The 27,768-nt window shown below is 45.2% G+C and overlaps 1 protein-coding gene across 1 annotated transcript in view; it reads right to left on the reverse strand.

Moving 5' to 3' along the window:
* Positions 1–8,184: 8,184 nt before the first annotated feature.
* The window catches only part of LAMA1 (laminin, alpha 1), a 189,664-nt gene continuing 170,080 nt past the window's right edge, over positions 8,185–27,768 (reverse strand). The window contains exons 56-67 of the mRNA XM_011957824.1: positions 27,448–27,562; positions 27,089–27,262; positions 24,851–25,002; positions 23,994–24,179; positions 22,436–22,565; positions 21,106–21,218; positions 17,019–17,208; positions 15,384–15,542; positions 14,686–14,839; positions 13,455–13,588; positions 9,484–9,706; positions 8,185–8,538 (exon numbers count right to left, since the gene is read on the reverse strand). Of these exons, the coding sequence (XP_011813214.1) occupies positions 8,378–8,538; positions 9,484–9,706; positions 13,455–13,588; positions 14,686–14,839; positions 15,384–15,542; positions 17,019–17,208; positions 21,106–21,218; positions 22,436–22,565; positions 23,994–24,179; positions 24,851–25,002; positions 27,089–27,262; positions 27,448–27,562 (1,891 nt within the window). The 3' untranslated portion in view covers positions 8,185–8,377. The remainder of the gene's footprint in view (positions 8,539–9,483; positions 9,707–13,454; positions 13,589–14,685; positions 14,840–15,383; positions 15,543–17,018; positions 17,209–21,105; positions 21,219–22,435; positions 22,566–23,993; positions 24,180–24,850; positions 25,003–27,088; positions 27,263–27,447; positions 27,563–27,768) is intronic.

Genomic DNA, 27,768 nt, shown 5'->3' on the forward strand with positions numbered 1-27,768 from the left:
AAGCTTATCCACCATGATCAAGTGGGCTTCATCCCTGGGATGCAAGGCTGGTTCAACATATGCAAATCAATAAACATAATCCATCATTGAAACAGAACCAAAGACAAAAGCCACATGATAATCTCAACAGATGCAGAAAAGGCCTTCGGCAAAATTCAACAGCCCTTCATGCTAAAAACTCTCAATAAACTAGGTACTGATGGGACGTATCTCAAAATAATAAGAGCTATTTATGACAAACCCACAGCCAGTATCATATTGTCTTATGAGGACTTAACTTTGGAAAGTGCTGTAAGAATCAGCAGTAATTCAATGATTTGCCTGGTGATTTTATCATTTTAGGATTCCTTCCCTCCAATTCACTCAATTTCAATGTAACACCTAATAAAAGAAGAAAAAATGTGTTTCCTTTTAAGTTAGCTTACTAAAAAAAGATTTTCTTTAGTTTGCTTGCTTCCAATCCTACCTAAATCAAAAGCTTTCCACTGAGTCTTCTTCCAAGCTTGAACACTTTTCCTAGAACTAGACAGTGAATTGTCTTGATCATTTCCTACTTATTCGTTTGTCATTTTTACTCATACTTCTTAAATTCCATGTTCAATTTAATCAGACCTCAAGGGTACAGAATTGCATTTAAGCCACATAGTATTAATCACACTAACTCCCTATTCATACCTACATTCTGCCGACCTTCTAGTCTGGGTGGCAAAGCCGCACATGCATCCTCTGGTACATGTGTGTCTATTCTTTACGATCTCCTACCTGCTCCCTTGACTGATGTTCTTCCTCTAACTGTTTTCTTCTGACCACCTTCAGGGACACAATTCAGCATTGTTCCATTTTTAGCAAAGATTTTACTGTGTTTTATTCATATCAGAAAATCACATTTGAATTTCAAACACATGCTAAAAATTAAATCATGGATGAAATGCCTGATGCATAGAACGGTTCTCGTTAAAATAAACTTGTCTCTTTTACAACTGTGTGAACAGAGACCACAGTTCTTTAGCATTCACACCGGAGTTCATGCTTCAATACTTTATAATTAAGCATTATGCTCAGCATATACTGTGAAAAGACAACATCATTTTTAAAATGTGTTACTCAGAGAGAAAACAGTGATTTTCATTATGTTCCCCTCCAAGCCCTTGCTTCAGACAGCTGGTGTGGGTCCCATTGTCGGACACTGAAGGGGTTTGAAAGGAACATGAGCTCTGCCATTGTCACCCTGTGAAAAAAAGTCCTGATAGTTTTTACATTTCAGGGTATATTAACTTGAAAACTTCACTGTATATTATGAAAACCATTAAGCCTGTAGATCTTCTTTTGGGAATACGTTGCAAAATGGCTGATTTTGTCATTTTAAGATTATTTTTTAATTTTTTATTAGACTTTTAAAAATATGGAATGTTTCACGAATTTGCATGTCATCCTTGCACAGGACCCATGCTAACCTCTGGATGGCTCCACTTTTAGTGTAACATGTGCTACCAAAGCGAGCCATGATTTGGTTCTATTTCAATACTTATTAGATGGCTCAGAAGTATTACATTTGCAAAGATCTTTTGAAATTTATGGGAGCAACGACACTGCTGAAGTATGTTTAGAGAAAAATGCGAAACTAGTATTCAGTTTAATAATTATGTACTAATAACCTCTGCCATGTCCTTATTATATTAACTATTATGTTAGGGAGAAATGCCTAAGAAATATCCAACAGAATATCAACCTTAAAGGAACTATAAAACAGCTAGAGGTTCTTTGAGGAGACCATCCAATCTGAGGGGAGAACCTAGCATAACTTAGAGCCATTAAGAACCAGAACAGTTTCGGCCAGGCGTGGTGGCTCACGCCTGTGATCCCAGTACTTTGGGAGGCCGAGGCGGGAGGATGAGGAGGTCAGGAGATGGAGACTATCCTGGCTAACACGGTGAAACCCTGTCTCTACTAGAAAAAAAAAAAAAATTTACTGAAAAAGGGCGCCTGTGGTTCCAGCTACTGGGGAGGCTGAGGCCGAGAATGGCACGAACCTGGGAGGCGGAGCTTGCAGTGAGCCGAGATCGCGCGGCTGCACTCCAGCCTGGGCGACAGAGCAAGATTCCGTCTCAAAAAAAAAATAAAAATAACAAAAATAAAAAAGAGAACCAGAACATTCCCAGGGCGGTCAGCATTGCAGGGGGCTGTCCGGGAAGACTTACCAAGGGCGCCGGAAGGCAAAGATGTGCCTGCACACCATAAAATACAGACGGGAGCCATGAGCACTTGGAATGTATGTGATACTGTGGAAATTTTGAAAACTATGTGAAATATGAACTTGACAGAGAAATACACCTTCAATACAGTACAATTTCAAGAAGAGAAAGAAAACGGGTATCACAAAGTGATGGGAGATGTGCCCAGATCCGTTCTGCAGTCTGAGGCAGGAAATTGATCGATGCTTCCCGTTGACTTTCTTCAGAGGTTCGGAACCGTGCTGGAGACTGACTGTCCCGTTAGGAACAGATAAGTAACACAGCTTGCAGCTGTGAGAAGCGTCCTGGGCAGGACGCAGGGCAGAATATCACGGAGGCAGGTACTGGAGAATTATCTTCAGCCACAGTTCCAAGCCAGAGGGAAAAGCACGTAGTTTTGTGGAGAGGGAGTTTATGACGGCTGAGGGAAACACACCTGGGGCATTGTGTGACATTTAAAAATATACACTCAGCCATTACAAAGTTTCTGCCGCTGGGGAAGAAGAAAGTGCCACAGGCATCAAGTAGTATTGTTGTTATAAGAAAAATAGTGAAACTTCCTTATCTCTGAATCACTAATTATTTATATATATATAGAGAGAGAGAGAGAGAGAGAGACGGAGCCTCGCTCTGTTGTCCAGGCTGGAGTGCAGTGGCGCCATCTCGGCTCACTGCAAGCTCCGCCTTGCGGGTTTACGCCATTCTCCTGCCTCAGCCTCCCGAGTAACTGGGACTACAGGCGCCCACCACCACCCCTGGCTAATTTTTTGTATTTTTTAGTAAAGACGGAGTTTCACCGGGTGAGCCAGGATGGTCTTGATCTCCTGACCTCGTGATCTGCCCGCCTCCACCTCCCAAAGTGCTGGGATTACAGGCGTGAGCCACCGCGCCCAGCCTCTGGTCTTTTTTTTTTAAAGTATTACCTTTAGAAAATAAAACGTGGTAACAGAAACCATTTGCAGAATGCAAAAGAAATGTTAATGAGCATACATTTCAGCCACCGAGATGCTGAACTGCTATTTCGTGGAAGAGCCCTGATCAGAACCTAGCAGTGCTTAGAGAATGTCCACACACAATCCTGCCCAGTGAGAGCCTCTGGGCAGGTGAGCCTTAGCGTGCAGCTCTCAGGGCCACCTTGATGCTTCCTCAGCCAGGACTCAGTGGTGGCCTTGCCACACTGTGCAGGCAGCAGTACCAAGGCCTCTGCCCGTTAGCCAGCTCTCTGGCCTATCTGACCACCTTTCTTCTCCATCCAACCAGTCAGGACATCTCCCTTCAGATGCTCTCACCATCCTCTTAAACTCAACGCATTCAAAACTTACCTCATCATTTTTCTCACGAGATCTCTCCTGTTCATGGAACCATCATTCTCATTGCCCCAAGCTCCTTGCTGAACCTTTCAGTCTATCACAGCCTAAAGCTAACCTATGTGATGCAGAGCCTCTCACATTTCCATGCAATCCTCCTGTCCCCCGTCACAACCCTGTCCAGCAGCCACACTTCCTTACTCTTGCCCATCCAGCCCACTCAGGCTACACTCTCCGGCCAGCTTATAACACCCAATGCATCATTTCAACACGACACTCTCCTGATGGAAAATCCTGCCGCATCCCGAGGCATGCTGTGTCCTTTCTAGCTGCTGGACTTTGCTGGGTACTCCAGGATCAGTCCCAGTGGACTCTGTTCTCTCTGTCCTTACCCCTTTTCCTCCCAACAGTTCCTCAACAGCATGAGGTTCCTCAAAAAATTAAAAAGAGAACTGCCATCTGATCCAGAAATCCCACTTCTAGATATATAGCCCAAAGAATTGAAATCAAAATATTGAAGAGGTATCTGCCTTCCCATGTTCATTGCAGCATTATTCACACCAGCCAAGATATGGGATCAACCCAAATGTCTGTTGGTGGCTGAATGGGTAAAGAAACCTTGGTGTGTGCATACAAAGGAATATTATCCTGTCTGAACCTAGAAGGAAATCTCTCTGTACGCTACAACATGGAGGAACCTGGAGGAGGTTATGCTAAGTGAAATAAGCCAGTCACAAAAGGACAAATGCTGTATGATATGGCTTGGATTTGTGTCCCCGTCCACATCTCATGTTGAATTGTAATCCCCAGTGTTGGAGGTGGGGGCCGGCAGGAGGTGATTGGATCATGGGGGTGGTTGGTCCTTCATGAACGGTTTAGCACCATGTCCTTGGTGCTGTTCTGCTGACAGTGAGTTATCGAAGGGTCTGGTTGTGTGAAAGTGTGTAGCATCTCCCCACTTTTTCTCTCTTCCTCTTGCTCCTGCCATGTGAAATGTCTTATTCCCCCTTTGCCTTCTGCCATGATTGGAAGTTTCCTGAGGCCTGCCCAGAAACAGAAACTGCTGAGCTTCCTGTACAGCCTGCAGAACTGTGAGCCAACTAAACCCCTTTTCTTTATAAATTACCTGGTCTCAGCTATTTCTCTACAGCAGTGTGAGAACAGAGTCATACACTGCATGATTCCACTTATATGTGGTATCTAAAATAGTGACTCATAGAAACAGAGAGTGCTGGGCATGGTGGCTCATGCTTGTAATCCCAGCACTTGGGAAGCCGAGGCGAGTGGATCACCTGAGGTCAGGAGTTCGAGACCAGCCTGGCTGACATGGTGAGACCCCCGTCTCTCCTAAAAATACAAAAATTAGCCAGGTATGGTGGTGTGTGCCTATAATCCCAACTGCTCAGGAGGCTGAGGCAAAAGAATCACTTGAACCCAGGAGGCGGAAGTTGCAGTGAGCCGAGATCATGCCATTGCACTCCAGCCTAGGCAACAAGAGTGAAACACCATCTCAAAATAAATAAATAAATAAAAATAAAGTTTCAGTTATCCAAGTTGAGTAAGCTCTAGGGATCTACTGTCTATACAACATGGTGCCTATAGTTAACAATACTGTATTGGGCACTTAACATATGTTAAGGGGGTAGATCTTATACCAAATGTTTGACCATAATAAAAAAATTACCACATGCGAGAATAGAAAGAAGAATTTATGGGTTTGCAAATGTACTTAGTTATCATTTCCCCTAAGGACTGAATTATTTATTAGTATTTTATAAAAGATATTTACATCTAAGTCCATAAGTTGGTCTATAATTGTTTTATGCTTGTCTTGTTTCGTATGAAGTTATTCCACCAGTGTTAAATGAGCTGGTCAGTTTTCTTCTTTTTTCTCATGTTTGCCAATGCTTGCCTATAAATGCATCTGGTTGTTTGACGTTTTTGGGAGGCAGGTGTGACTGAGGATTAAATTTCTCTATGGTCAATGCTACTGGCTTATCCAGGTGCTCTCTTTATTTCTGAAAAAAATTTAATACTATTTTCTAAATATTGTGATACCTTTTTGAGGTTGTTATCACAATCTCTTTTACAGATGAAGAAACTGAGGCTTGGAAACAGTGCCGCATGCTATGGAAAACAGTATAGTTCTTTCTCAAAAAATTACAAATAGGGGCCAGGTGAGGTGGCTCATGCCTGTAATCCCAACACTTAGTGGATCATTTGAGGTCAGGTGTTTGAGACCATCTTGGCCAACATGGTGAAACCTGTCTCTACTAAAAATACAAAAATTAGGCAGGCGTGGTGGCACCTGCCTGTAGTCCCAGCTACTCGGGAGGCTGAGGCAAAAGAATTGCTTGAGCCTAGGAGGCGGAGGTTGCCACGAGCCAAGATCGCACCACTGAACTGCAGCCTGGGTGACAGAGTCAGACTGTCTAAAAAATAAAATAAAATAAAAATTTAAAAATTACAAATAGATTTACCATATGATCCAGCAATGCCACTTCTGGGTATATACTCCAAAGAATTGAGAGCAGGGACTCTGAACAGATACTTGTGCATCCATGTTCATCGTGGCACTATTTACAATAGCCAAGTACCCATCAAGGGATGAATGGATCAGTAAAATGTCTATACATACAATGGGATGTTATTCAGAATTAAAAGGGAGGAAATTCTGACACATGCTAAACACAGATGAACCTTGAAGCTATTATGGTAAGTCACTTATATGAAGTACCTAGAGTGGTCAAATTTGTAGAGACAGAAAGTAAGAATGGTGGTTGCCGGGGGCTGAGGGAAAGAAGGAATGGGGGCTTACTGTTTAATTGGTACAGGGTTTTAAGTTTACAAGATGAGAAGAATTCTGGAGATAAATGGTAGTGGTTGTACACCATTATAAATGTATTGAATTTCATGGAAATGTACACTTAAAGATGGCTTAAAATGGTAAATTTTATATTTTTTATATTTTGCCACAATAAAAAAAGTACTACATTAATTGACAGACTAAACAAGGACTTTTGGCACCAAAATTAGACTTTGGAAAGAAATCAGATATCTCAGTAAAGGCGTCCTGAGAAAAATATGATCATCAATAGATTTTGTTGCACGTGCGTTAAGACATAGATTTGCTTTTATTTGGAATCACTTGGCAGTGAGAGAAAGGGTGTCATAATCTTTTTATGCCCTTGAGGCTCCAAAGTAGGGTTGCCAGATTTAGCAAATGAAAAACACAGGATGCTGTGCAATATTTAGCATGTGCTTACACTAAAAACATGTCTGTGGTGTTTATCTGAAATTCAGATTTCCCTGGGTTCTGTGTTTTAATCTGGCAACCCTCTCTAAGAACCGGAGTCCAGACTTGGCGAGAGGAGTTAAGGAATCAGTGTGAGAACCCGAAGTGGGAACCACAGTTGGTGTCTGACCTGGGAGTGCAGGCTCAAGGTCACGGGGACAGATCTACACCCAGGTCACTCGACTCCGTGCTTGTGAAAGGCCAGCGGGGAGCTGGTGGGTTTTCCTGAGGAATCCTTCAGAGAGACCTTGTGAACAGCTGTACTCATGAAAGGCCCATGCTCCGTTTTAACTCTGTTAAAGCGGGGGTGGAGGCAGGACTGGGGTGCAAAGCTCAAGGCAGCTGCCTTTGAAAAGTCTGCTCTCCTCCCATGGCTGGTGCTACAGAACCATCAGCACGTCCACAACTAGCAGCTGCCTTTCTCTAAGGAACGTCTTCATGCAGGTATTTACATGGGAAAGAATTACAAATTTCAAATAACATCAAGAGGTATGAATCCCCCTAAGGGTTCAAAAAACATAGGGAAGGCACAGAATAGGGATGGGGACCAGGAGCACAGCTGCCTTGTTTTTCCAATCAAAATCTCTCAGAGACACAAACTCTGGCGTCCTCCATGTTGGAAAAGCAGGTCACGGCTAAGATAGGTGGAGACCGCTCAAGTGAGCATTTGGAAAATGGGATCATTTTTCTAAAAGATATGGATAGCGGCCACTGTGACCTGAGCTGCAGCCACACAGCAGAACTCAAATGAATGTGGAGGGGACTGAATGCAATTTCAGAAATCTGGGTCTACAGCTGCTTGGTCCATTAAAATAATATACTTACATGGTTTTAAAATGTTCCCTCTTTTCAAATTACACACATTATCCCAGAAAAGTAGCTGATTAAGGCAAACTGTTTCATTCCAAGTGGTGAAAATAAAATTGACAATAAAGCAAGCACTAACCTAAAATGATGCCATCTTTTCTTTTTTTCTGTCCTGCAAAATGCGCCGTTAGGTGAGGTCCTGATAGCACAAGGCCACGTCCGAGGAGGGTCCAGCTCCTTCCTTTGCTCCCTTTGCCCCTGTGACTTGCTGGCGCCTCCTTAAAAGGTTACGTGGCCAACAGCTGGTGTGCTCATGTGGAATTAATCAATGAACATTGCTTGTCTGTTGTAGAAATTGGAGCTTAGAGTTTTCTTGAAGAAATAAAAGGCTTCATACTCTAATCTGTTTTCATCTGTATTGACACTTTTTTAAAAGCTCAAAATGAAAAGCATAAAATACTATCAAGTAATCAACAGAACATTCAATGTGTATAAAGATTTATTTTTTAAAAAACATGTTAAAAAAGAGACCCAGGGAATTCAATTTACATTTTAGACCATTTAATGGAGGTATTTGTTGCACATGTGGTTTTAGTGTAACATAAACACAACATCTCTCCCCAGAAACACTTAACCTGAGTTGGAAATGAAATACGAACTGAAGAGATTCTTAATTCACACAAACACTTCTTTTCAAAATACTAGCAATTATTCCAGCTGAGGATTCTGCTTGAAGTTCAGGACTCCGTCCCAGGACAGGAATGAAGGAAAACTCCGTGCAGTTCAAACGCTCTGCTAAAGTCAAAGGATTGCACCTGCGGCCTCTTAATCAGCGCTAGCTTCCTCAAACACCCGCGGAACGAGGTCTGGCTGCTCAGGCATTTTTGCTTCACGCCAGCTGTTCAGGAAAGAAGAGAAGACAAATCTTGCTTAATTTTGTTGAAATGCGATCCACAGCACAAAAGGAACAGAAATAATCTCAAGTGGGTTATTTTGTTTTTAAATTTTTTCACTATTAAAATTAGAAGAATATTTTCCACATATGTGGTGTCAGTGAATAGCAGAATTCAGAGAAACTCTTTTTTTTTTTTGAGACAGAGTCTCGCTCTGTCACCCAGGCTGGAGTGCAGTGGCGCGATCTCGGCTCACTGCAATCTCTGCCTCCTGGGTTCAAGTGATTCTCCTGTCTCAGCCTCCTGAGTAGCTGGGATTACAGGCACCCATCACCACGTCCGGCTTATTTTTATATTTTTAGTAGAGACAGGGTTTCACCATGTTGGCCAGGCTGGTCTCAAACTTCTAACCTCAAGTGATCCACCCACCTTGGCCTCCCAAAGTGCCGTGATTATAGGCGTGAGCCACCACACCTGGCCAAAAACTTTAAATATATAAAATTTTAAGGCATAGTTATAACTTAAGTCATACAACAGGTGTTTATTTTATTATTTGCAACAATTCCTTGGAACATCTAAAATACATAATTCTAATCCAAAGCTGACCAGAGAGATGAGTCACGAGTTTGTTTCCTAAAACGATTCCCTAGACCTAAAATGACTCCCAAGTCTGAGACTCATGAAATTTACTTTGGGAAAGTCATCCAGCTGCCTTTATATCAGACCCAATGTTCTCACAGTCTTACCCAATGATTAACTTGTGTGTCTAGATTATTTTAAGTTTTCCAAGAATTCTTAAGTATTTGAAATGGCCTTTCTAAAATGGTAAAAGACTCGTCAAGCCAAACCATGTACCTTTCTCAATCCCTATTCTACATCCACCTGAACCAAGACTTCCTCCAGGAACAGTGCCCCTTTTGAGCGGAAGAGCAGGTGGTACCCGTACATACCAGGATAGCCACCAACATAAATGGGATTGTTGGTGTCCACCGAGGTAGATCGGGTGTGTGGACTTTCAGCGCCAACTGCGTTCCCATCGACAATCAGAGTGATACGGTGTTTGCTTTTGTTAGCTTGAAGCGTGTGCCATTTTCCATCACAGAGCGCAGTGGCGGTTTTGGGCTCGTATGTGGCTGTTATCCTGCCAGCGCCATTGTTGACATGGAACAAGACCTAAACAAAGCAAATATCTTGGTGAGTTTTTGTGTATTTAAGGAACACAGTCCATTTGTATAAGCTCTTGGAGTGGATAAAATTGCAGCATTATGTTTAAAAGGAGAGCTAACATGAGAAACAGAAAATAATTTTGAAAAAGAGCCTTTTAAAGGATTCCGATGATGGCCGAGTGCAGTGGCTCACGCCTGTAAGCCCGGCATTTTAGGAGGCCATGGTGGGTGGATCACCTGGGGTCAGGAGTTCGAGACCAGCGTGAGCAACATGGAGAAACCCTGTCTCTACTAAAAATACAAAAAAATTAGCCAGGTGTGGTGGCACGTGCCTGTAATCCTAGCAACTTGGGAGGTGGAGGCAGGAAAATTGCTTGAACCTGGGAGGTGGAGGTTGCAGTGAGCCAACATCATGCCATTGCACTCCAGCCTGGGCAACAAGAGCAAAACTCCGTCTCCAAAAAAAAAAAAAAAAAAAATTCAGATGTTATACTATTCCCCAATAGTATAACAGAAAGGGCAAATGGCCACCTTCATGACCACAAGTCCGAGCACATTGCATCCTTAAATGAGGGCCTCATTTTTAGGACATTTTACGAGTTAATAACCTTACTGGAGGTGCTGGTCATGCATTTTTTTTTTTGAGATGGAGTTTTGCTTTTGTTGTCCAGGCTGGAGTACAGTGGGCGTGGTCTTGACTCACTGCAAACTCCACCTCCCGGGTTCAAGTGATTCTTTTGCCTCAGCCTCCCGCATAGCTGGGATTACAGGCGCCTGTCACCACGCCCTGCTAATTTTTGTATTTTTAGTAGACAGGGTTTCACCATGTTGGCCAGGCTGGTCTCAAATTCCTGACCTCAGGTGATCTGCCGGCCTCGACCTCCCAAAGTGCCAGGATTACAGGCATGAGCCACCATACCTGGCCCAGTCATACCTATTGATAGCACCTATGAGCGAATATTTACTAACTCTCTTCTGATGAACCATAGATGCTCTCCCACAGCGAGTAAAGAGATCTCAGCTTTGCAAAAGATAGGAGGTGTTATGGGCTGAAGACCGCCTCCTCCAAAATTCATATGCTGAAGTCCTAACCCCTAGTACCTCAGAATGTGATTGTATTTGAAGATGGAGCTTTTAGAGGTAATTAAGTAAAGATGAGTCACCAGGGTGGCCCTCATCCAATCTGACTGTGTCTTTACAAGAAGAGATTAGGACACAAACATGCACAGAGGGAAGACCACGTGAGAACACAGGGAGAACGAGGCATCTGTGAGTCAAAGAGAGAGGCCTCCGAATAAAGAACCTTACCAACACATTGATCTCGCACTCTAGTCTCTAGAACGGCAAGAAAACAAATTTCCATTGTTTAAGCCACACAGTCTGTGGTTCTTTGTTCTGGCACCCCAAGCAGACTAAGACAGGAAGGAAGATTTCAAATGTACTTTTTGAAGATTGTTATGCTATATATGAAGCTGCTCAGTATTATTTCAAGGTGGACTGTGACAATTAAAGATATAGGTCATAAACCCTTAGGCAACAACTAAAAATGTTAAAAAAGAACTATAAATAATAGTCCAATGAGGTAAAATGTATAATACAACAGAAAATCACATTGTTTGCAGCAATTATACTTCTGATTGCATTTTTAATTTTTTATTTATCTAAGTAAAATATTTTTCAAACACAGAGATGGCGGTCTTGCTACATTGCCCAGGCTGGTCTCAAACTCCTGGGCTCAAGCAGTCCTCCTGCCTCAGCCTCCCAAAGTTTTGGGATCACCTGGCCCCTGATTACGTTTTTTAGATATCACATAAAAACATGCAAATAGATACAAAAGTTTTTAAAGTATAGATGAGGGAAAAAGTTGGCTGTAAGTCAGTGTAGAGAGGCAGCAATATGACATCAAGTTAGTTCTGTTTCGACATGAATTGGAAAAGAGGTGAAGGGCCAAAGGTCAGACATGACCTTTCAGATCCTCCCCACCCCCACTCTAGGATACCATGGTGGGGGGGGGGGTCAAAACCCAGCAGGGAGTAAGTAGGGAAATACTAGACACAACCACTAAGTCCTGGGGAATCTAGAACATGGAGACTTGTTCCCTGCCTTGCAAGAGGCACTAGTGTTGGAAAATTCAGGCATCTTACTCCCACAATAACAAGCACTGACCACAGTGCTGTAGAAATGCTGGTAAAACCTAGAGAGAGGACCAGAGAGACACCATCCCTGATTCCCCACGGCCTCTGTGTGGCTTGGCAGAAATCCCCAAGTTTGCACATGACCCCACGGGGAAGGGGGAAGATGAAGAGGTGGCACTACCCGTGACAACCAGGATGAGAGGCCTGAGCTGAAAGGGACACTGGCCAAACTCTCCAGAAGCAGCCCCCACGCAGGGGCAACACTGAGACCCAGGACCACTCACTGTAAGAGGCTGCCCTGAAGACCAGGAGACTAAGCTATGGCTCAGCTGCTGTCCTCGAGAGAGCCCACAGAAAGGAAAAGGGTCATCGAGACTCCCTGCCCTGCATCCTGCCTGTGCCCAGACAGCCCCAAAGGGGAGACGAAGGAAAGTGAGAACTGGGAGAAACTGCGAAGGAGGCAGTTTTCAAGCAGGAGACTAAAGGATGAGTACTGCAAATTGTTGACTTCATTTTGTTGCCAGCAGGAGAGGGACATGAGAGGCTGAAAAGCAAGAGCAGATAGTCACAGAAAAAAATAACGTGTTTTACATTAAAAAAATTAGAGCATGGTACATCTCTCCCATGGAGTAATACTCCACCACAAAAGGGAACGGACTGCTGATATGCACAACCGTCCAGATGAACCTCCCGAGGTCAGGCTAAGTGTGAAAAGCTGATCTCAAAAGGATACCTACTGCGTCAGTCACTTCACTGATACAACACTAGCGAAACAGAAGTTAGAAGGACAGCAAACAGATTAGCAGTTGCCTAGGATTAGGGGTACAGGCGTTGGGTGTGGCCATGATGGGGTATTAAGGGGGAGCCTTTTGGTATTGATACAATTAAGTATCTTGATTGGGCTAGAAAAATGCATAACGTTTGTAATCCCAGCACTTCGGGGGCGAGGCAGGCAGATCACAAGGTCAGGAGTTCGAGACCAGCCTGACCAACATGGTGAAACCTGGTCTCTACTAAAAAATACCAAAATTAGCCTGGCATGGTGGTGCATGCCTGTAATCCCAGCTACTCAAGAGGCTGAGGCAGTAGAATCACTTGAACCTGGGAGGCAGAGGTTGCAGTGAGCTGAGATTGCATCATTGCACTCTAGCCTGGACGAAAAGAACAAAACTCCATCTCAAAAAAAAAAAAATGCATAATGCTACCACTGGGAAACCTGGGTCTGGGTGAAGGGTGCATGGGGCCCTCGCTGTACATTTCATTGCAACTTCCTATGAATCTGTAATCATTTCCAAATAAAAAGTTAAAAAAAATTATTAGAAGGAATAGGGCATTAGGTCAGCAGCTTATTCTCAGATGGTTCAGGAAAAAAAATTCTTTGTATTATAGTTGTAATTTTGCTGAAAGCTTACTTTCAAACATATAAAAAGTTATTTTTGAAAAGCTTTTAAAAAATAAACAAAAAAGTTTTTTTTGTAGCCATATCTGTTTTTTAAATAGTAATGGGACCATTGTTTGACTCCATAAGAACAGACAGTTGTGAATTTGAATCTGCTGTTTCTCAATTGCTCTTTCTCTGCCACTGGGGGGAGGAAGACCCCATGGAGAGGAAGCACTCACCTTGCCGTCCACAAGCTCTAGTCCAATGCCATCCACTTTGGCAGTGCTGACCCCCAGGAGGACGCCATTCTGCGAGGAGGTTCGAAACTCCAGTGTGATGTTGACATCTGTCTGGACTTTGTAGCCCTCTTTGACTGTAACACACAAGCAAGGCCCAAGTCAGGGTGAGCGCTGCCAGGCCCAGGCTGAGCATTTGGGCTCCTAGCTAAGGGTCGGGGGACCTGGCTCTAGCTCCTCCTTTGGATCCAGCTCCATCCCCACCAGCTTGGTCACTCCTGCCCTCTGAGTCTCGGGTTCCACAACATGGAGCTTTTAAAGAAGACGCGTGCAGCCAGCCAGGCCAGAGCAGAGCCAGGCGTCTCCTTCCTCTGTGGCCGCAGAAGCTCGTGGCTCTGCCTCACCCTGTGGACACGTCCTCCCTGCGGCAGTCTTTCCCGTGGGCTGTTGGGATTTGATCGCTGGAATCCCTTTATCATCATCCAAGAATAGTCCACTTTATTTTCCTGGTATCTGTGTACTTGGAGGAATCATCATTTACGGAGTGTATCAGAGTCCATACTAAATTTGGTAGAGGTGGGGACTGAATGGAATGATTTTTTAATTCAGGTGATAAAAAAAGCTGAGGAGTCACACTGGGGCTATTGGCCAGAGCAGGCAGTTGTTACCATGACCAGGGCTGAAGGAAAAGGGGAGAAGATGGTATGCCCAGAGCATACCTGGGGCGTGCGAGGGGTACTGAGGCCACGGAGGGGGCTGCCCAGCAGGGCTGGAGCCTGAGCCCCAGGAAGAGGAGACAGGAAGCGCAGAGTGAACGACAGATGTTCTGCTGGCTTCCCCCTCTTCCCCACCCAAACTTCTGCACAGCCTCCCTGGCGCCAGCGGGTCTAGACATTTTATGCTGCTGATTTTTAATTCAAAGTCCTTTCTTAACTTGGACAGTGAGTGTGCATTACAGAACCTGGGGAAAGTACAGATGAAACTAGCACCCCTGTCTGGCCTCCGTCAGGAGCCAACACTGCTCCTGGCGGGAGACTTTGTCAGGCCATCCAGATAGCACAAGACCTGAGAAGGCTTTTCACGCCAAGAAATGAGGAATCAACTGGAATACTGAACTCAATGTGGTTTTCCTGTAGCCTTGACCAGGGGGTCCTGTCTCGTACTCTCGGATCCGCATTGCTTTAGAGTCCAGGCTCCGCCGGGGACTGCTTTCGAGAGTGTTGCTGACACATACCAAGAGCTGCGTATCCGCTTCCATCAAAGAACGTTCCCTCCTGGGCCGCTGCGTAGCACCTGTTCACCGCGAAGGTGGACACCGGGCTGTCCTTGTCCAGCTGTTTGCTGTTAACCATCACGTCCCCAATGCAGGCAGGAATGCTGTGGGTGATCTAAGCCAAAGGACATGCAAGAGTAGACGGTGGTGATTCTAACGCGAAGGGCCTGGACACATTTTCCTTCCACTTCATTAGATTGGTCTCAATAAAACACATTAAAATGTTATCTTTTTTAAAAAAAACTTTAATTGCCACAATACTTCACATGAATGTCTAAGTTAGAGCTACCATTTGAGTATCTTTGCTAATAATGCTGTGGAAGTGTTTTCCATTATTTTAGTGAAATATCGTGGAAATCAAAAAATGCTGACTTTACTAATGTACGAATACGTATTTGCTGGGCTTCCCTGAATTGTGCTGTGGCCATGTGGCTGCGGAAAGGGAGATGTTCATTACCTAAGAGGCTGGAAAGACTGATCGGGTTCTGAGGGGTGGCCCTGGCACATGATCTGTGGACATGCCTGCAAAGTCAACTTCTTCACAAGCCCCAGGTTCAAACAAGGTAATTTATACATAAAGATGCCGTCAGCTATGCTCTCCCACAAAATAAGCACAACCACAACAAAGGTAAAATGTCAGTACAGAAAATGCGGCTTACATTTCCAATTTTCCTGGCCCGGTACTGGGAGGGCAGGCCTCCTAGGTAGAACAAGCCCTCCACATCCAGCGTGGTTCCGTCTCCCACCACGGTCACCACGGGGGACTCTTGGCCGTCAACCGTGATGAAGCCTTTTCTTTTAACATAATCTGTCTTGACCTACAGCAAAGTGAAAACATGCATAATTTTTAAGGAATATGAGAAAAACTTTAACAGATGTATCAACTTTAACAGATGCAACATCTGTTTCTGAGAGCTGTAACAACCTGAATGCAATGCTAAAGGGTGGTTCAAATTTTTAGACAGTTGGTGATGAAAAGCGGCTGAGCCTGGCAGAAGAAAGGAGGCAGGTATGAAACTGCCTTTGCAAAACCTGTAACAGTGAAAGAAATCTGACACAGAAAAATGATGACAGTAAGAGGAATCTGACATAACTGACTCTATCTTGCTTCTAACCTCATAAGCTGTCTTTGCTAATTCAACCTAGCTATGGGAGGAATTTAGCTGACAGTTTAAAACAAAGATGATAAAACAGGAATTTATCTCTTCCGGAAATGGGAGGAATTTAGTGGATATTTAACTTTAAAACAGATGATAACGGTCCCTCCCTAAAACTGATTTCCTCCTTGCTCAGGGACCAAAATCATCTCTGTAAAATTAAGGAAATGCCACAAGGTTGGAATTGTGATGGGGCCTGAATTCTGCTAAGATACAGGCATAAACTCTAGCCAGCCATTGTTTCTTCTGCTAAGATGTAGGCATAGTTAAACCCTAACCAGTCATTGTTTTATAATTTGCCTTTTTAAACTACTTATTACTTAAGAATCATGTAGCCAATAGTCACAGACTTTATATACTTCCCCAATGGCCCCTGTAGATAACATTGCTATTGTAAAACCTAAGACGGGCATTTGAGATATTTTTCAGACTTTGCATTCAGTATGAACCGACTGGCGCCACCCAGAGCAGTAACCCCTACCCAGAAACTGACTCAGCACAAGAAGACAACTTCGACCCCCTATGATTTCTTCCCCAATCCAATCAATCAGCATTTGCCATTCCGTATCCCCCGGCTGCCAAACTATCCTTGTTTGCACGAGGTTTAACCCTAGTCCTTGAATTCTTGGGGAGGCAGCTTTGATAATTATCTCCTGGCAAGTTGCCTCTGCAATAATTAAACTCTTTCTTTGCTGCAAAACCTGCCATTCTTAGTGCATTTGCTTTCCTGGGCAGTGGACAAGAACAACCCAGCTGGCCGATTACAGGCACAGGTAAAGCCTGCTGCACACCAGAAAGTGCTCCAGAGTCCTGGTTATCAGAAAGCAAATGCCATGAGGGGAGGTTAGGCTTTACATACTCCTTGCCAAGTTGAGAACATGTCTGGTACTTTTTGTCCATCCCACCAATGTTTGCTGAGTGTCTATTTCATGTCAGGTACTAAGCAAGGCCCTGGGGTTATTTCAGAAGCAGAAAAGATCCCTGCCTTCAAGACTTGCAGTCTCTGGGGGAGATACCAGACACATACAGCGAGATAGAGATGAATGGGGATAATGTGCCTTTGAGAAATGGAGTGAACCCCAGTGATACATGGAACAAAACTCAGAAGCAGCCAGCACAAGCCTCCTGAGACCGTACCGTGTGCCACTTGCCATCGCTGAGCAGTGCAGGGTGAGAGACCTTTGTTCTGCCTTTGCCAAGGTCAAACATGAAGTGGAGGCGGCCCCCGTGCAGCTGGAGCACGGCGTAGTCTGCTTGGTTCTGATGAGCCACGTAGTAAATCAGGCCGCTGGAGGCGAACGTGCGGACACTTAGCTCAACCGAGAGCCTGCGAAAAACAAGCGCTCAGCATTGAGAAAGGAAACTTTAACTTCTCATTTTTAAAACCTCAAAGAGAGGACTCCACGATTGTTTCGGCATTTACACTGAACATCTCAGGAAAGAGGGGAATTCACTCCTTCATCCATTTACACATCCATTCATTGAACTGCCCACCTCTGTCTGCCAGACTGTTTTAGGATGAGGATAAAGCCGTGAACAAAGAGGAAGATCAGATCCCTTTGCTCATGAAGCTAATACAGAAACACCAGAGAGTTACAGCGGGTCCTGTAGAGGCCAACCAGTGGCTACCTTTAAGTAGTCCACGCGGGTAACTCTGCAAAGCTGATACTTCAGCCGAGCTCTGAGTGACAGAAAGGGGCAAGTCCCTGCAAAGTGAGGGGCTTGATGACAGTGGGCAGCAGAAAGCCCACCTGAGGCCGTGGGGGAACCAGAGCCACTGCAGGTGTGCAGGAAGGCTACGCCCGGGTGGGCCCCGTCAGAGGGACCACGGTGCCACGGGAGCACCCCGGGACAGGAGGAGGGCGGATGTGGCTCCGTCATCGGGAGGCGGGGCTTTGAGAGTTGATTTTCAGCACAGTGGGAAGTCACAGGAGGGCTCTGAAACGGGGAGTGGCCGAGCATTCCTTTCAGAGATCCTGTCTAAACTGCAGAACGGGTCAGGGGGTCGGGGTGAAGCGGGCCCCATCAGGCAGCTGTTATGGCAGCCAACAGGGAGCGGTGGGTGGCTAAGACCAGGGTGGTGGCGGGGACTCAACAGATTCAGGAAACATTCTGGAGGAAGAAGCAAGAGGATTTGCCAATGGACTGGATTTGGAGAGTGGGAACAAGTGAAATAAAAAATAGCCTCTAGGCTTGGGCCTCGGGCAACCAGGTGAATGGTGATCGTGCCCGCGGTAACGGCAAAGAGCAGGAGAGCAGGACTGAGGGAAGCCTGAGAATTCCGTTCGGGGCGATGAGGCCCAGGAGCCTGTTCCAGTCCACACGGAGATGTCGAGTGGCTGAGGAGGCTGTCCCAGTCCACACAGAGATCTCGAGTGGCCGGTGGACCCACAAACCCTGAGTTCTAAGTGGTGGCCAGAGCTACACGGGTAGGTGCTGCCGTATCTAGGTGGCATTTTAAGGTGATCGGAACATAGAAGGCCATCCTGGGAGAGCGTGTGGAAGGGCCCAGCATTCTCAGCTGGGAGACTGAGGAAGGAAGGCCGAGAGAGAGCAAGACCAGGAGAGTGTGCGGCTGTGACAGCCAAGGAAGTCCAGGAGCTGCTGAGAGCCCAGGGCAGGGGGCCCCGCACTGTGTAGCTACATGGGGGTCTTGAGTAATTCTCTCAAGAGCAGCTGGGGGTGTGCGGGAGGCTGACCGGATGGTTAAACGAGGAAACAGTCCCTGAGGAAAGGGCAGCTCTTTCGAGCGCCTTGTGGGAAACAGAGCCAGGTACTGCGCATGTGTGTGTGGCGGGGGACGTGGCGTCTCCTGGGGGTTCTGCTTTAGAAGTCAAAGTGAGAGAGAGAGTAGAGCGCAGAGGTTACAGCAGTCCCTTCTTATTTGTGGTTTTGCCTTCCAAGGTTTCACTTTTTAAGGTTTCAGTTACCTGCAGTCAAATGAGGTCTGAAAATATTAAATGGGAAGTTCTGGAAATAAACAATGTGTAAGTTTTAAATCAGGTATCACTCTGAGTAGCGTGATGAGATCGCACGCCATCCCACTCGGTCCTGCCCAGGAAGTGAATCCCATCTGTGTCCAGCGGATCCACACCACATGAGCCATGTGCCCGTCAGTCACTTTATAGCTGTCTAGGTTCGCAGATCGACTGTGGCAGTACAGCGGGGCTTGTGTTCAGGTCACCCTGATTTTACTCAATAATGCCCTCAAGGCACAAGAGGAATGATGCCGGCATAGTGTTATAATTCTTCTATTTTATTATTAGTTACTGTTAATCCCTTCCTGTGCCTAATGTATAATTCAACTTTATCATCGATATGCATACATAGGAAAACACAGTGTATATGACGTTTAGGTACTAGCCGAGGTTTCAGGCAACCACTGGGGTCCTGGAACGTATCCCCCAAGGAGAAGGGGAAACTACTGCACAGGCACAGACTCTGAAGCCACAAGGCCTGGGTTTGAATCCCAGCTCTACCATTTACCAGCTGTGTGACTCTGAGCAGATGTCTCAGGCTCCCTATACCTCAATCTCCTTATACGTAAAATGGAGAAAATAACAATACCTTCCTCACAGGAGAATTATGAGGAGTAAATTAGATCATCTGTGTAAAATCTCTGTGTCAACCTCCAGCACAACAGTTTGCTGCTCTTGCTGTCACTGCTGACGATGGGGTGATGGCGGCATCTGTGTGCTGGTGGGAGTGGGCACTGAGGAGTGAGGTGTGGCTGCTGTGCATGTCCTAGGAAGGAGAGGGTGAGTGGGATCCAGAGGACAAGCTGGGGCTGGCTGGGTGGGCTTTGCTAGGAACAAAGACCCTTCATCTGTGGTAGCAGAAGAAAAGATAGAGGGTCAGGAATAAAAGCAGGGGCTGGTCTTTTTGGTGGTGGACAGATGAAGGATCTCTTTCTTCATGAGGCAAGTCATCAGCTGGGGCCTGAGCTGAGAGCAGCTATGAGTCGTCATGGAGAATAAAAACCATAAGCATATTAGAACAATGCACTGGTTCTCCATGTTGTTTGGAGGCTCCATCTGAGATTGACGGCTACGATATGTAGCTCAAACCAGCTAGGAAGGAGACGTCCATCTCCTCAGCCTGGTCTCCAGTGTGCGTTCTGGCACAGAGAAGGTGGAATGTTGGCTTTTACCTGGGCTCGCAGGAGTGGGAGAGACAAAGGGGTAGGGGAGTTTGCAAAGGAACACCTGTAACACTGGCCTGGAACCTACCTGGAGGATGAATTGTGATGTGGGGCTAGAGAAGAGGGGAGATGGTAGTGGGAAGACATTAGGGCTAGTGGCTTAGAGGTCTCCAGACAACTGACAAACTGCAGGAGTTGGGAGGCACAGAGTGGAAACGAGAAGAAAGGGGTTGTCTAATAGGAGGCTTTTAAAGTCGAGACTGTGAGAGGGATGGATACCTGTGAAGAAGTCAAGGGTACGACCATGGGAGAGGCTGGCTGAGGAGGGCGTAGGGAAGACCTTTCACAGATCACAGTTTGAGCACGGAAAGGTCAGCGGTTAGGCAGCTGCTGAATTCACAGAGAGTGATGACAGGAGCTGCAGAAGACAGACAGGAGCCCAGGTCTAAAGGGTATGACAGGGTGGCACTCACAGCCAATGACAACAAGACAGGCAGGGCATGGCAGAGTCTGCAGGCAAGCCTGGCAGGTGAGCTGGAGGACCGCAGGAGGAGAGAGGAGCAACATGGAGTCCAGGAGCCCCAAGCTCCAGGCCTTGAGCTCTTCCCTTGGCAGAAGGGTCCCAGGGAGAGGCAGGTATGAGGGCCAGAAGGCGCAGAGAGGGGTGGGTGTGGCACCCGGGACTTTGGCCACCACAGTGTAAGAGTTTGGGTAGACAAAGACATCAGACTAGGGAATGCTTAAAGTGGAATGGGGTTGAAAGTCCAAACAGTAATAGACCCAGGAGACTTGATTTAGATGCCCACATGCTTAACTTACGTGCACACAGAGAGGGGAAACCAGCCACCCTCCAGAAGGGGAAAGGCAGAAACCACAGACTCCCCAGCGAACCACCATGAAAGCGTTGTGATTTGCACCAACGCTGAATTCCTATCTCTTTGCCTTCTCTTTGCCATTTGGTTGCAAGTCAAGCACTTCATCATAAAACAGAAGCAGCTTCTTTTGGAAAAGACTATGTGGCTGGAGAACACCCCATCCATCCAGCAATGAGACGCCGCATAAGGACGTTAGAGAGACACCTACCTCTTTCTGACAGCCGACTGATTAAAAGGCAACAGGAAATGGCTGTTTTGTGAGAGACCAAACTGGTGGGCACCAGGAATGTACTCCAGAGCTGCATCCACCACACACTGTTCCTGTAAGAGACACATGGGAACACTTAGCCACCACCCGCAGCCCGAACCCCACTGATCCACCCACGCGTGTTCTGCCATGAAGAGCCATCTCCGAAGCAATCCCATCAGAACAGCAACAACCACCAATGCTTGTTGGCGCTCACTCCATCTTCGGTTTAAATGATGCACTTGCCGGCCCTTTATCCCCCTGAAGAAGGCACTTAGAGCTTCTGTCTTTCACCTTAATCCCACTCAACTTCATACGGACACTGAAGTTCATACGGACACTGAAGTTCATACAGGCACTGAAGTCTCTCCTATGAATTTTCATCAGGCTTAAGTGGCAAAGGCCTTGCTGTCTTCCTAGGTCCCTGACATGACCTGAGGCTCTGGGAATGGCCCTGAGGATGCAGCCGCCGAGATCAGCTGCAGCCCAGTGCCGGAAAACTGGAGGTGCCCACAGGTGACACGCTTTGCAGGGCCTCAGAGTGTGAACCTGTGAACCTAGGTCCACACTGACAGGGCAAGGTGCAGACAAGAGGAGCCAGGTGGGAAGGGCCCCTGAACCCCCACGCAACCATCTGCGGGCTGCCCTGACACTGCCCAAGTCACGGGGGTCCCAGCTGCTGTTTTCTGGCTCAGCCTAGGCAGATGCTGCCAAGAAAACTGCCCTGAACGCAAAGCCTGGCCCTGCTCAGAAGGTCCTGCTCTCGAATGCTTCTGCCATCTTCTAAATTATTAGAGCGCACACTTTACACCAGGGCAACAGAGAAAGCAGAAGGGGGAGAAAATGAAAAATAACAATGGCTGCCATTCAAACTATTTGGCCAGAACTGGCTCTTCCTAAATGAATTGAATCTTTTTTTTTTTTTAAAGCAACAAATATGTGCACGATGGCTTTACATGAAGTACTTATTTTCGTGCTTTCCCGGCTAAATGTAAATTGATCATGAGTCCTTATAGAAGCTCTGCCAAAAGCATATTCTACATCAGCCTGATGCGCCGCCTGGGTGTTGGGGCCAACAATCCATGAATTGGGCCGTGACATCCGAGTTGCGTGGGGCACGTTTTCCCACCCTGTCCCCGCTCTGATTTTTAGCACAGCTCCAGTGCTCCAGCTCCAGCTCCAGCTCCAGCTTTCGCAGCACCTTTACAGCAAGGCCCCATTTTAGCCCCCTCTGTCCTGGGCCCTCCTGTGCTGACTGGACCTGACTGATAGTAAAGGAAGCCGCTCCTACTGGAAAAGCCCGGGGCTCTGGCGAGAGCTCGCTGTCCTCTGCCTCGGGAGCCGGCTTAGGCCTCTCTGACAGCCAGCAGGTGTCCAGGTCGACTTGCTCATGGCCAACTGCACTGTTGAAATCCAAAAGTCTAGGTAGAAACAAGAGAGTGTTTTCAAAATTAGGCTGTCACAAACCAGTCCATGGACCCAAGTCATCTGGTAACTGTACAATGAAAATCAATTAAAAACCATGTATATGTTTCTCTTAGAGTAACCAAAGTGCCAATCCTTCACTGTGACTCGGAGTCCAGACATGCTATCTTAGATATTTCTTGTCTGATGCTTCTGCTTGCAGTGGCACCCAGCCTAGCGTATCCCCATGTTAGACCCTGGCCATTCCTGAGCACCCCCCAGGTCGGCTCTGATGCCGTCACCTCCTCCTGCAGCCTTGACTGGATTGCTGCAGGGACACGTTTTTGTCTCTAGTTCCCAAGCGCTGCACAGTGACCTCCACGAAACACTGGCTTCTCGTTTACATGCTTCCCCTCACCAGGAGGTCATGGGCTACGCTTGTCACATGCTCCTTCACTCTGCAGCTCCTGTGCTGTGACCTGTGTCCACACAGGTCCCCCTGGCACTTTCCCAGGCACAGCTGGGAACTTCACAGAAACATTTCTGCTCGACCGAGTCCGCAACCCCATGACTTTCAGGAGCAGGAAGATGCCTCATGAATGAATGAATGAATGAATGAACAGACAACTAGGGGAATAAACATAAACCTGTACAAAAATCTAAACCAGAGCTCTGACATTGTGATTGTATTGAAACCCAACACTAGGTTTTACTCTTGCAAATTTCATGGAGTCCTAAGAGGTAATTTCACAGAGAAGAAGACACTGTGACCATGAAAGATCCAAGTCCTTGTTCAAGGTCACTAGGCAAGTCAGTGACCCAGCCAGGAGGGAGCTTCAATTTCCTGATGCCCAGGGCACTTCCAGGTTCTCCTGGGCAGATGCTGGTCCCAGAGCACAGCTTGTCTCCCATCAGCCCCTGTCCAGAGGCAGAGAGTGAACAATGAGGAATGAACTGCTCGTGGGCACATGTCAGTTCTTTTCCTCATCATGACTCCACACAGGGAATGGAGGCTTCCAGTTCTTAATTATACAGTGATTGTTTTGGGGGAAGCCATTAACAACCTGAAGCTGCTAGTAGCCCCGTAGTCAACAGCTCCTTCAAAGCAATGCTCTCAAGACAGCAAGAGACTTACATCACAAAATCCCTATGTTCCTCCAAATGCATGTCAAAAACATATTTAAATCCCAGCTCTTTATGGACAGTCACAGAGAGCTAATGTTCAGCGATGGTTTTTACAGTATGATGACCAGATCTGTCTAACATTCTAATCCACTAAAATCCATTTGGGGGGCCTTTCATGATAGAATAATGGGGTTCACTCATTATTGGAGAACTTGCAAAATTTTCAATCTCAAACAGTAAAATTAGATTTCAGATTAATGTTAGCACTCACCATGAAAGACCAGAAAGTGCAAGAACATGCAGAGAGCAGGTACACTTACTCCAAATTAAAGATCAGGTCTTTGATACAGCCATGGAACGATCTTCTCGTTGTGAGCAGTGATGTCCCCTCTCCCTCTGGAATTCCCCCGACGTACAGATTGGACATATTTATCGTCCTGCTTTCTACTAATGGGCCCAACTTCATTTCCACAGGATTGTTCTCATCCAACTGGACAGTGATAATTCTAAAAGTCCAACAGAGAAAATAAATGAAAAGCTTTAAACATAATGAAATAATAATTCCCACAAGTTCTCACTGAAAATAAATGTTCCCTAAAGGTGCATTCTAACAAGATGCTGTCTGTGAACAAAAAGGTGAATCTTGAAAATTAAAACTCACAATTGAACATTTTTCAGAAACGAATGGAATGTTATTAAATATCCATTGAATGAGATTGCTTTTTGGAAAGGTTTTCTTTTTCTGTTTTTTTTTTTTTTTTTTAACCTCTTTACCTATGATGAAAATGCCCAGTGTGCTTTTAAAGCATTCAGTCTACAGTTTTGGAGGGAAATATACAGGAATGTTGATATAATGCTATTTACTATTGATATAATACTAATTTACTAATAGTGTAGTACTATTTGCCACAGAATCAATCCAGTGTAAAGATAATTTATGCTGGGCCCCAATAAATGGCAGAGTCAAAGTTGTTTAATTATAAAAATTCTACAAGTATCTTATTACAAAGTAGATGAAATTCATTCCCAGGAAACAATCCTAGCAAGGTTCTAGAATTATTTGGATGCCGATGACCCCAGTCATCTAGCCGCCCAGGGCACCACCGCAAGGTTCCTTCCACATTCCCTCTAAGCTCACCACACCCTTATTACACACTGCCTTGCCGCGTACAAGTACCTCCGATTCCTGACCAAGGAGATGGAATGTGCTTGTCCGTCGCTGCATGTACCCGTGGGAGCGTGCAGGAGAGCTTTCCTCAGGCCTGTGCCATCCCCAGGATTGACAAGTACCTCAATGTTGCCTCCAATCAGCATGATGGAAAAGAAGGGCTGCGGAGGTTGCATAGAGAATTTCCCGACAAAAGACATTACTATATGATTTAGAAAACTTTCGTCTTATGAAGATAATGTGAGAAGATTAACATCAAGTGAGTAGAGCAATTCCTTAAGAATCTCACCAGCTGTCACAATTTTAAATTTTGTATGTTACTTTCTAACCTCTGTTCATATAATTTATATTCCGCATTATGCTATTATCACTGAAGATGTCAAAGATTTCCATTTCTGCATTGCCTCATACTTATTGGTTATTGCTACATTAGATACCAACAAGTAGGTATATTGTAATTTGTCTTTTTATCCATGAAATTTAAAGCAGTTTCCAACTTTTTATTACCATACATATGAATATTTAATTGTTTTACCTGTGATGTTGTTTCTAACATTATGAAAAGTAGAATTAAACATTTGAAGTATGTGAAAATATTTAAAGCTTTTAATTTTTTTACACATTGAAAAAAGGTAGTTTATACACCAGAAGGATTGGAATGTGAGCGTCTCACAACACTCTTGCTAGCAATGGCTAATATCAGTCCTTTTTGCTGACTTAGTAAGCACACTTTGATTTGAAAGTAACCTTACTAAGACTAATGGAGAAAAAGTTTGGCAGTTCCTTAAAAAGTTAAACATAGAATTACCATATAACCAGTGATTCCACTCCTAAATACATACATAGAAGAACTGAAGACAGGGACTCAAACAAATGCTTATCCACCTATGTTCATAGCAGCATTTATTCGTAACAGCTAAAAGGCAGAAATGCCCCCAAGTTTATCCATGAAGTAACTGATGAACAAACCGTGGTATGTACATACAGTGGAATGTTACTCAGCTGTAAAAAGGAATGAAGCACTGATCCATGCTGCAATGGGGATGAACTTCAAAGAAATGCTAAGTGAAAGATGCAAGACATCATATGATTCCATTCGTACAAAATATTCAGAATAGGTAAATCCATCTATAGAGACGGAAAGCAAATTGGTGGTTGCCAGGGGTGGGGAGAGAGGGGAATGGGGAGTGGCTAATTAATGGCACAGGCTTTTATTCTGAGTGATGAAAATGTTTGCAACCAGATAGAAAGGTGGCCTCGTAATATTGTGCATGCACTAAATGCTGCTGAATTGTTCACTTTGAAATGGTTGATTTTAGGTTATCTAAATTTCAGCTCAACTAAAAAAAAAAGAGAGAGAGATCAATGGATCTCATCAACCAGTCTCAGTCACTGTTAGCCCTTCCCCAAGTATGTCACGACATGTTTGGGTTCTGCAAACTGGTGTTCCAGTCCTGACTCTGACTCATACCAGCGGTGTGACCTTGAGCAGGTTTGCCAGGCTCTCTGGACACATTTCTTCCTCAGCAAAATGTAGCAGCATTCCCCTTGCAGCAAGGTTGTGATAATTACACAGCAATGTCTGTAAAGTACCTTGCAGAGTACAAGATGGCATTCTATAGATTTTAGCTGCATGAACTCAACTTGATGAAGACAGTGCGCTAACATTCTGTAAAGTCTCTTCAAATCATGTGATAGACACGAATTTGAGCAGAGGATGGGGGAAATATCACCCATGCTCTTGAAATGGAATATAAATAAGGAAAATGGTTGTCATTTCTCTTCTGTCCCCCTGTTAGTTTACTGTGCTTATTACAGGCCACATTTCTCTTGCTGTTCTTTTCAATCCTGTAACAGATAAGGAAAATCTTGCTTCATCCAGCAGTAGACTGAAGACCTCAACAGGATTTAAGGACTGCTGTTTTAGCCTTGGAATGAAGAGAAATGAACACAACATGGGGAAGAAAACTCAGCATATGCTTTCTGAATTAGTTTTTAAAAAATTAGACGTAGACAGCAAATAACTTTTTCCTCAGTCGCTACACAAGGAAGATGGATTATGCAATATAAGAAATCATTGATTCATAAGGGGATGACATTCAGCAATAACAACTTTTACTTTTTGAAAATGCACATCCGTAAGCAACCAGGAACACAGCAACAATAAATGTTTATGAGTCCATCATTTTCCATTCATTGTTTCCCGAAGTCGTTTCCTGAGATTGGGGCTCAGGAGCACCTACTCACCACGTGTGACTCCTCTCGATCGCTCTGCTTCTCCGCATCCCCACCGAGGGCAGCCAGGATGATGCCGCTGCTGTTCTTGGTGGCAAATGTTACCAGCCATTCCGATTCTGGTGACAAAGACTTGGGTGGCAATTCAATGTAGCCGCCTTTCAAGAAGCTAACACTCCGGATGGGCTGGTCACAGAGGAGATGAAACAGCACGGTGAGTTCCCAGCTGCGGCCAAACCTGCCATGGGGAGGACACTAATGGTCTCCCCATCATCTCTTTCCTATCCCCACTGGTTTGTTGCGTTAGGATGTTGATAAATCAATGAACACTTAAGGAAACTCATGTGAATATCAATAATAATGTTTCCTACCTCTAGTAAGCAGCCTTTTCTCACTCCGTAGGAATTTCTGAGTAAGTCAAAGGTTGATCTGGATATTTCCAGGTTCTTGATGCAGCCCACAAAGCTTTTGGTGGTGACACCTCTCCTGTAGGGAAGGGCATGAGAACAACCACAAAATTTGGATTTTTAAATTCCATTTTTGAACGAAGGAATACAAAGCCACTGGGCCAGGCACAGTGACTCACGCCTGTAATCCCGGCACTTTGGGAGGCTGAGGCGGGAGGATCACCTGAGCCCATGAGTCTGAGACAAGTCTGGGCAACATAGTGAGACCCTGTCTCTACAAAAAAT

This window comes from Colobus angolensis, unplaced genomic scaffold (assembly GCF_000951035.1).
Source record: "Colobus angolensis palliatus isolate OR3802 unplaced genomic scaffold, Cang.pa_1.0 Scaffold45, whole genome shotgun sequence".
NCBI classification, from domain to species: Eukaryota; Metazoa; Chordata; class Mammalia; order Primates; family Cercopithecidae; genus Colobus; species Colobus angolensis.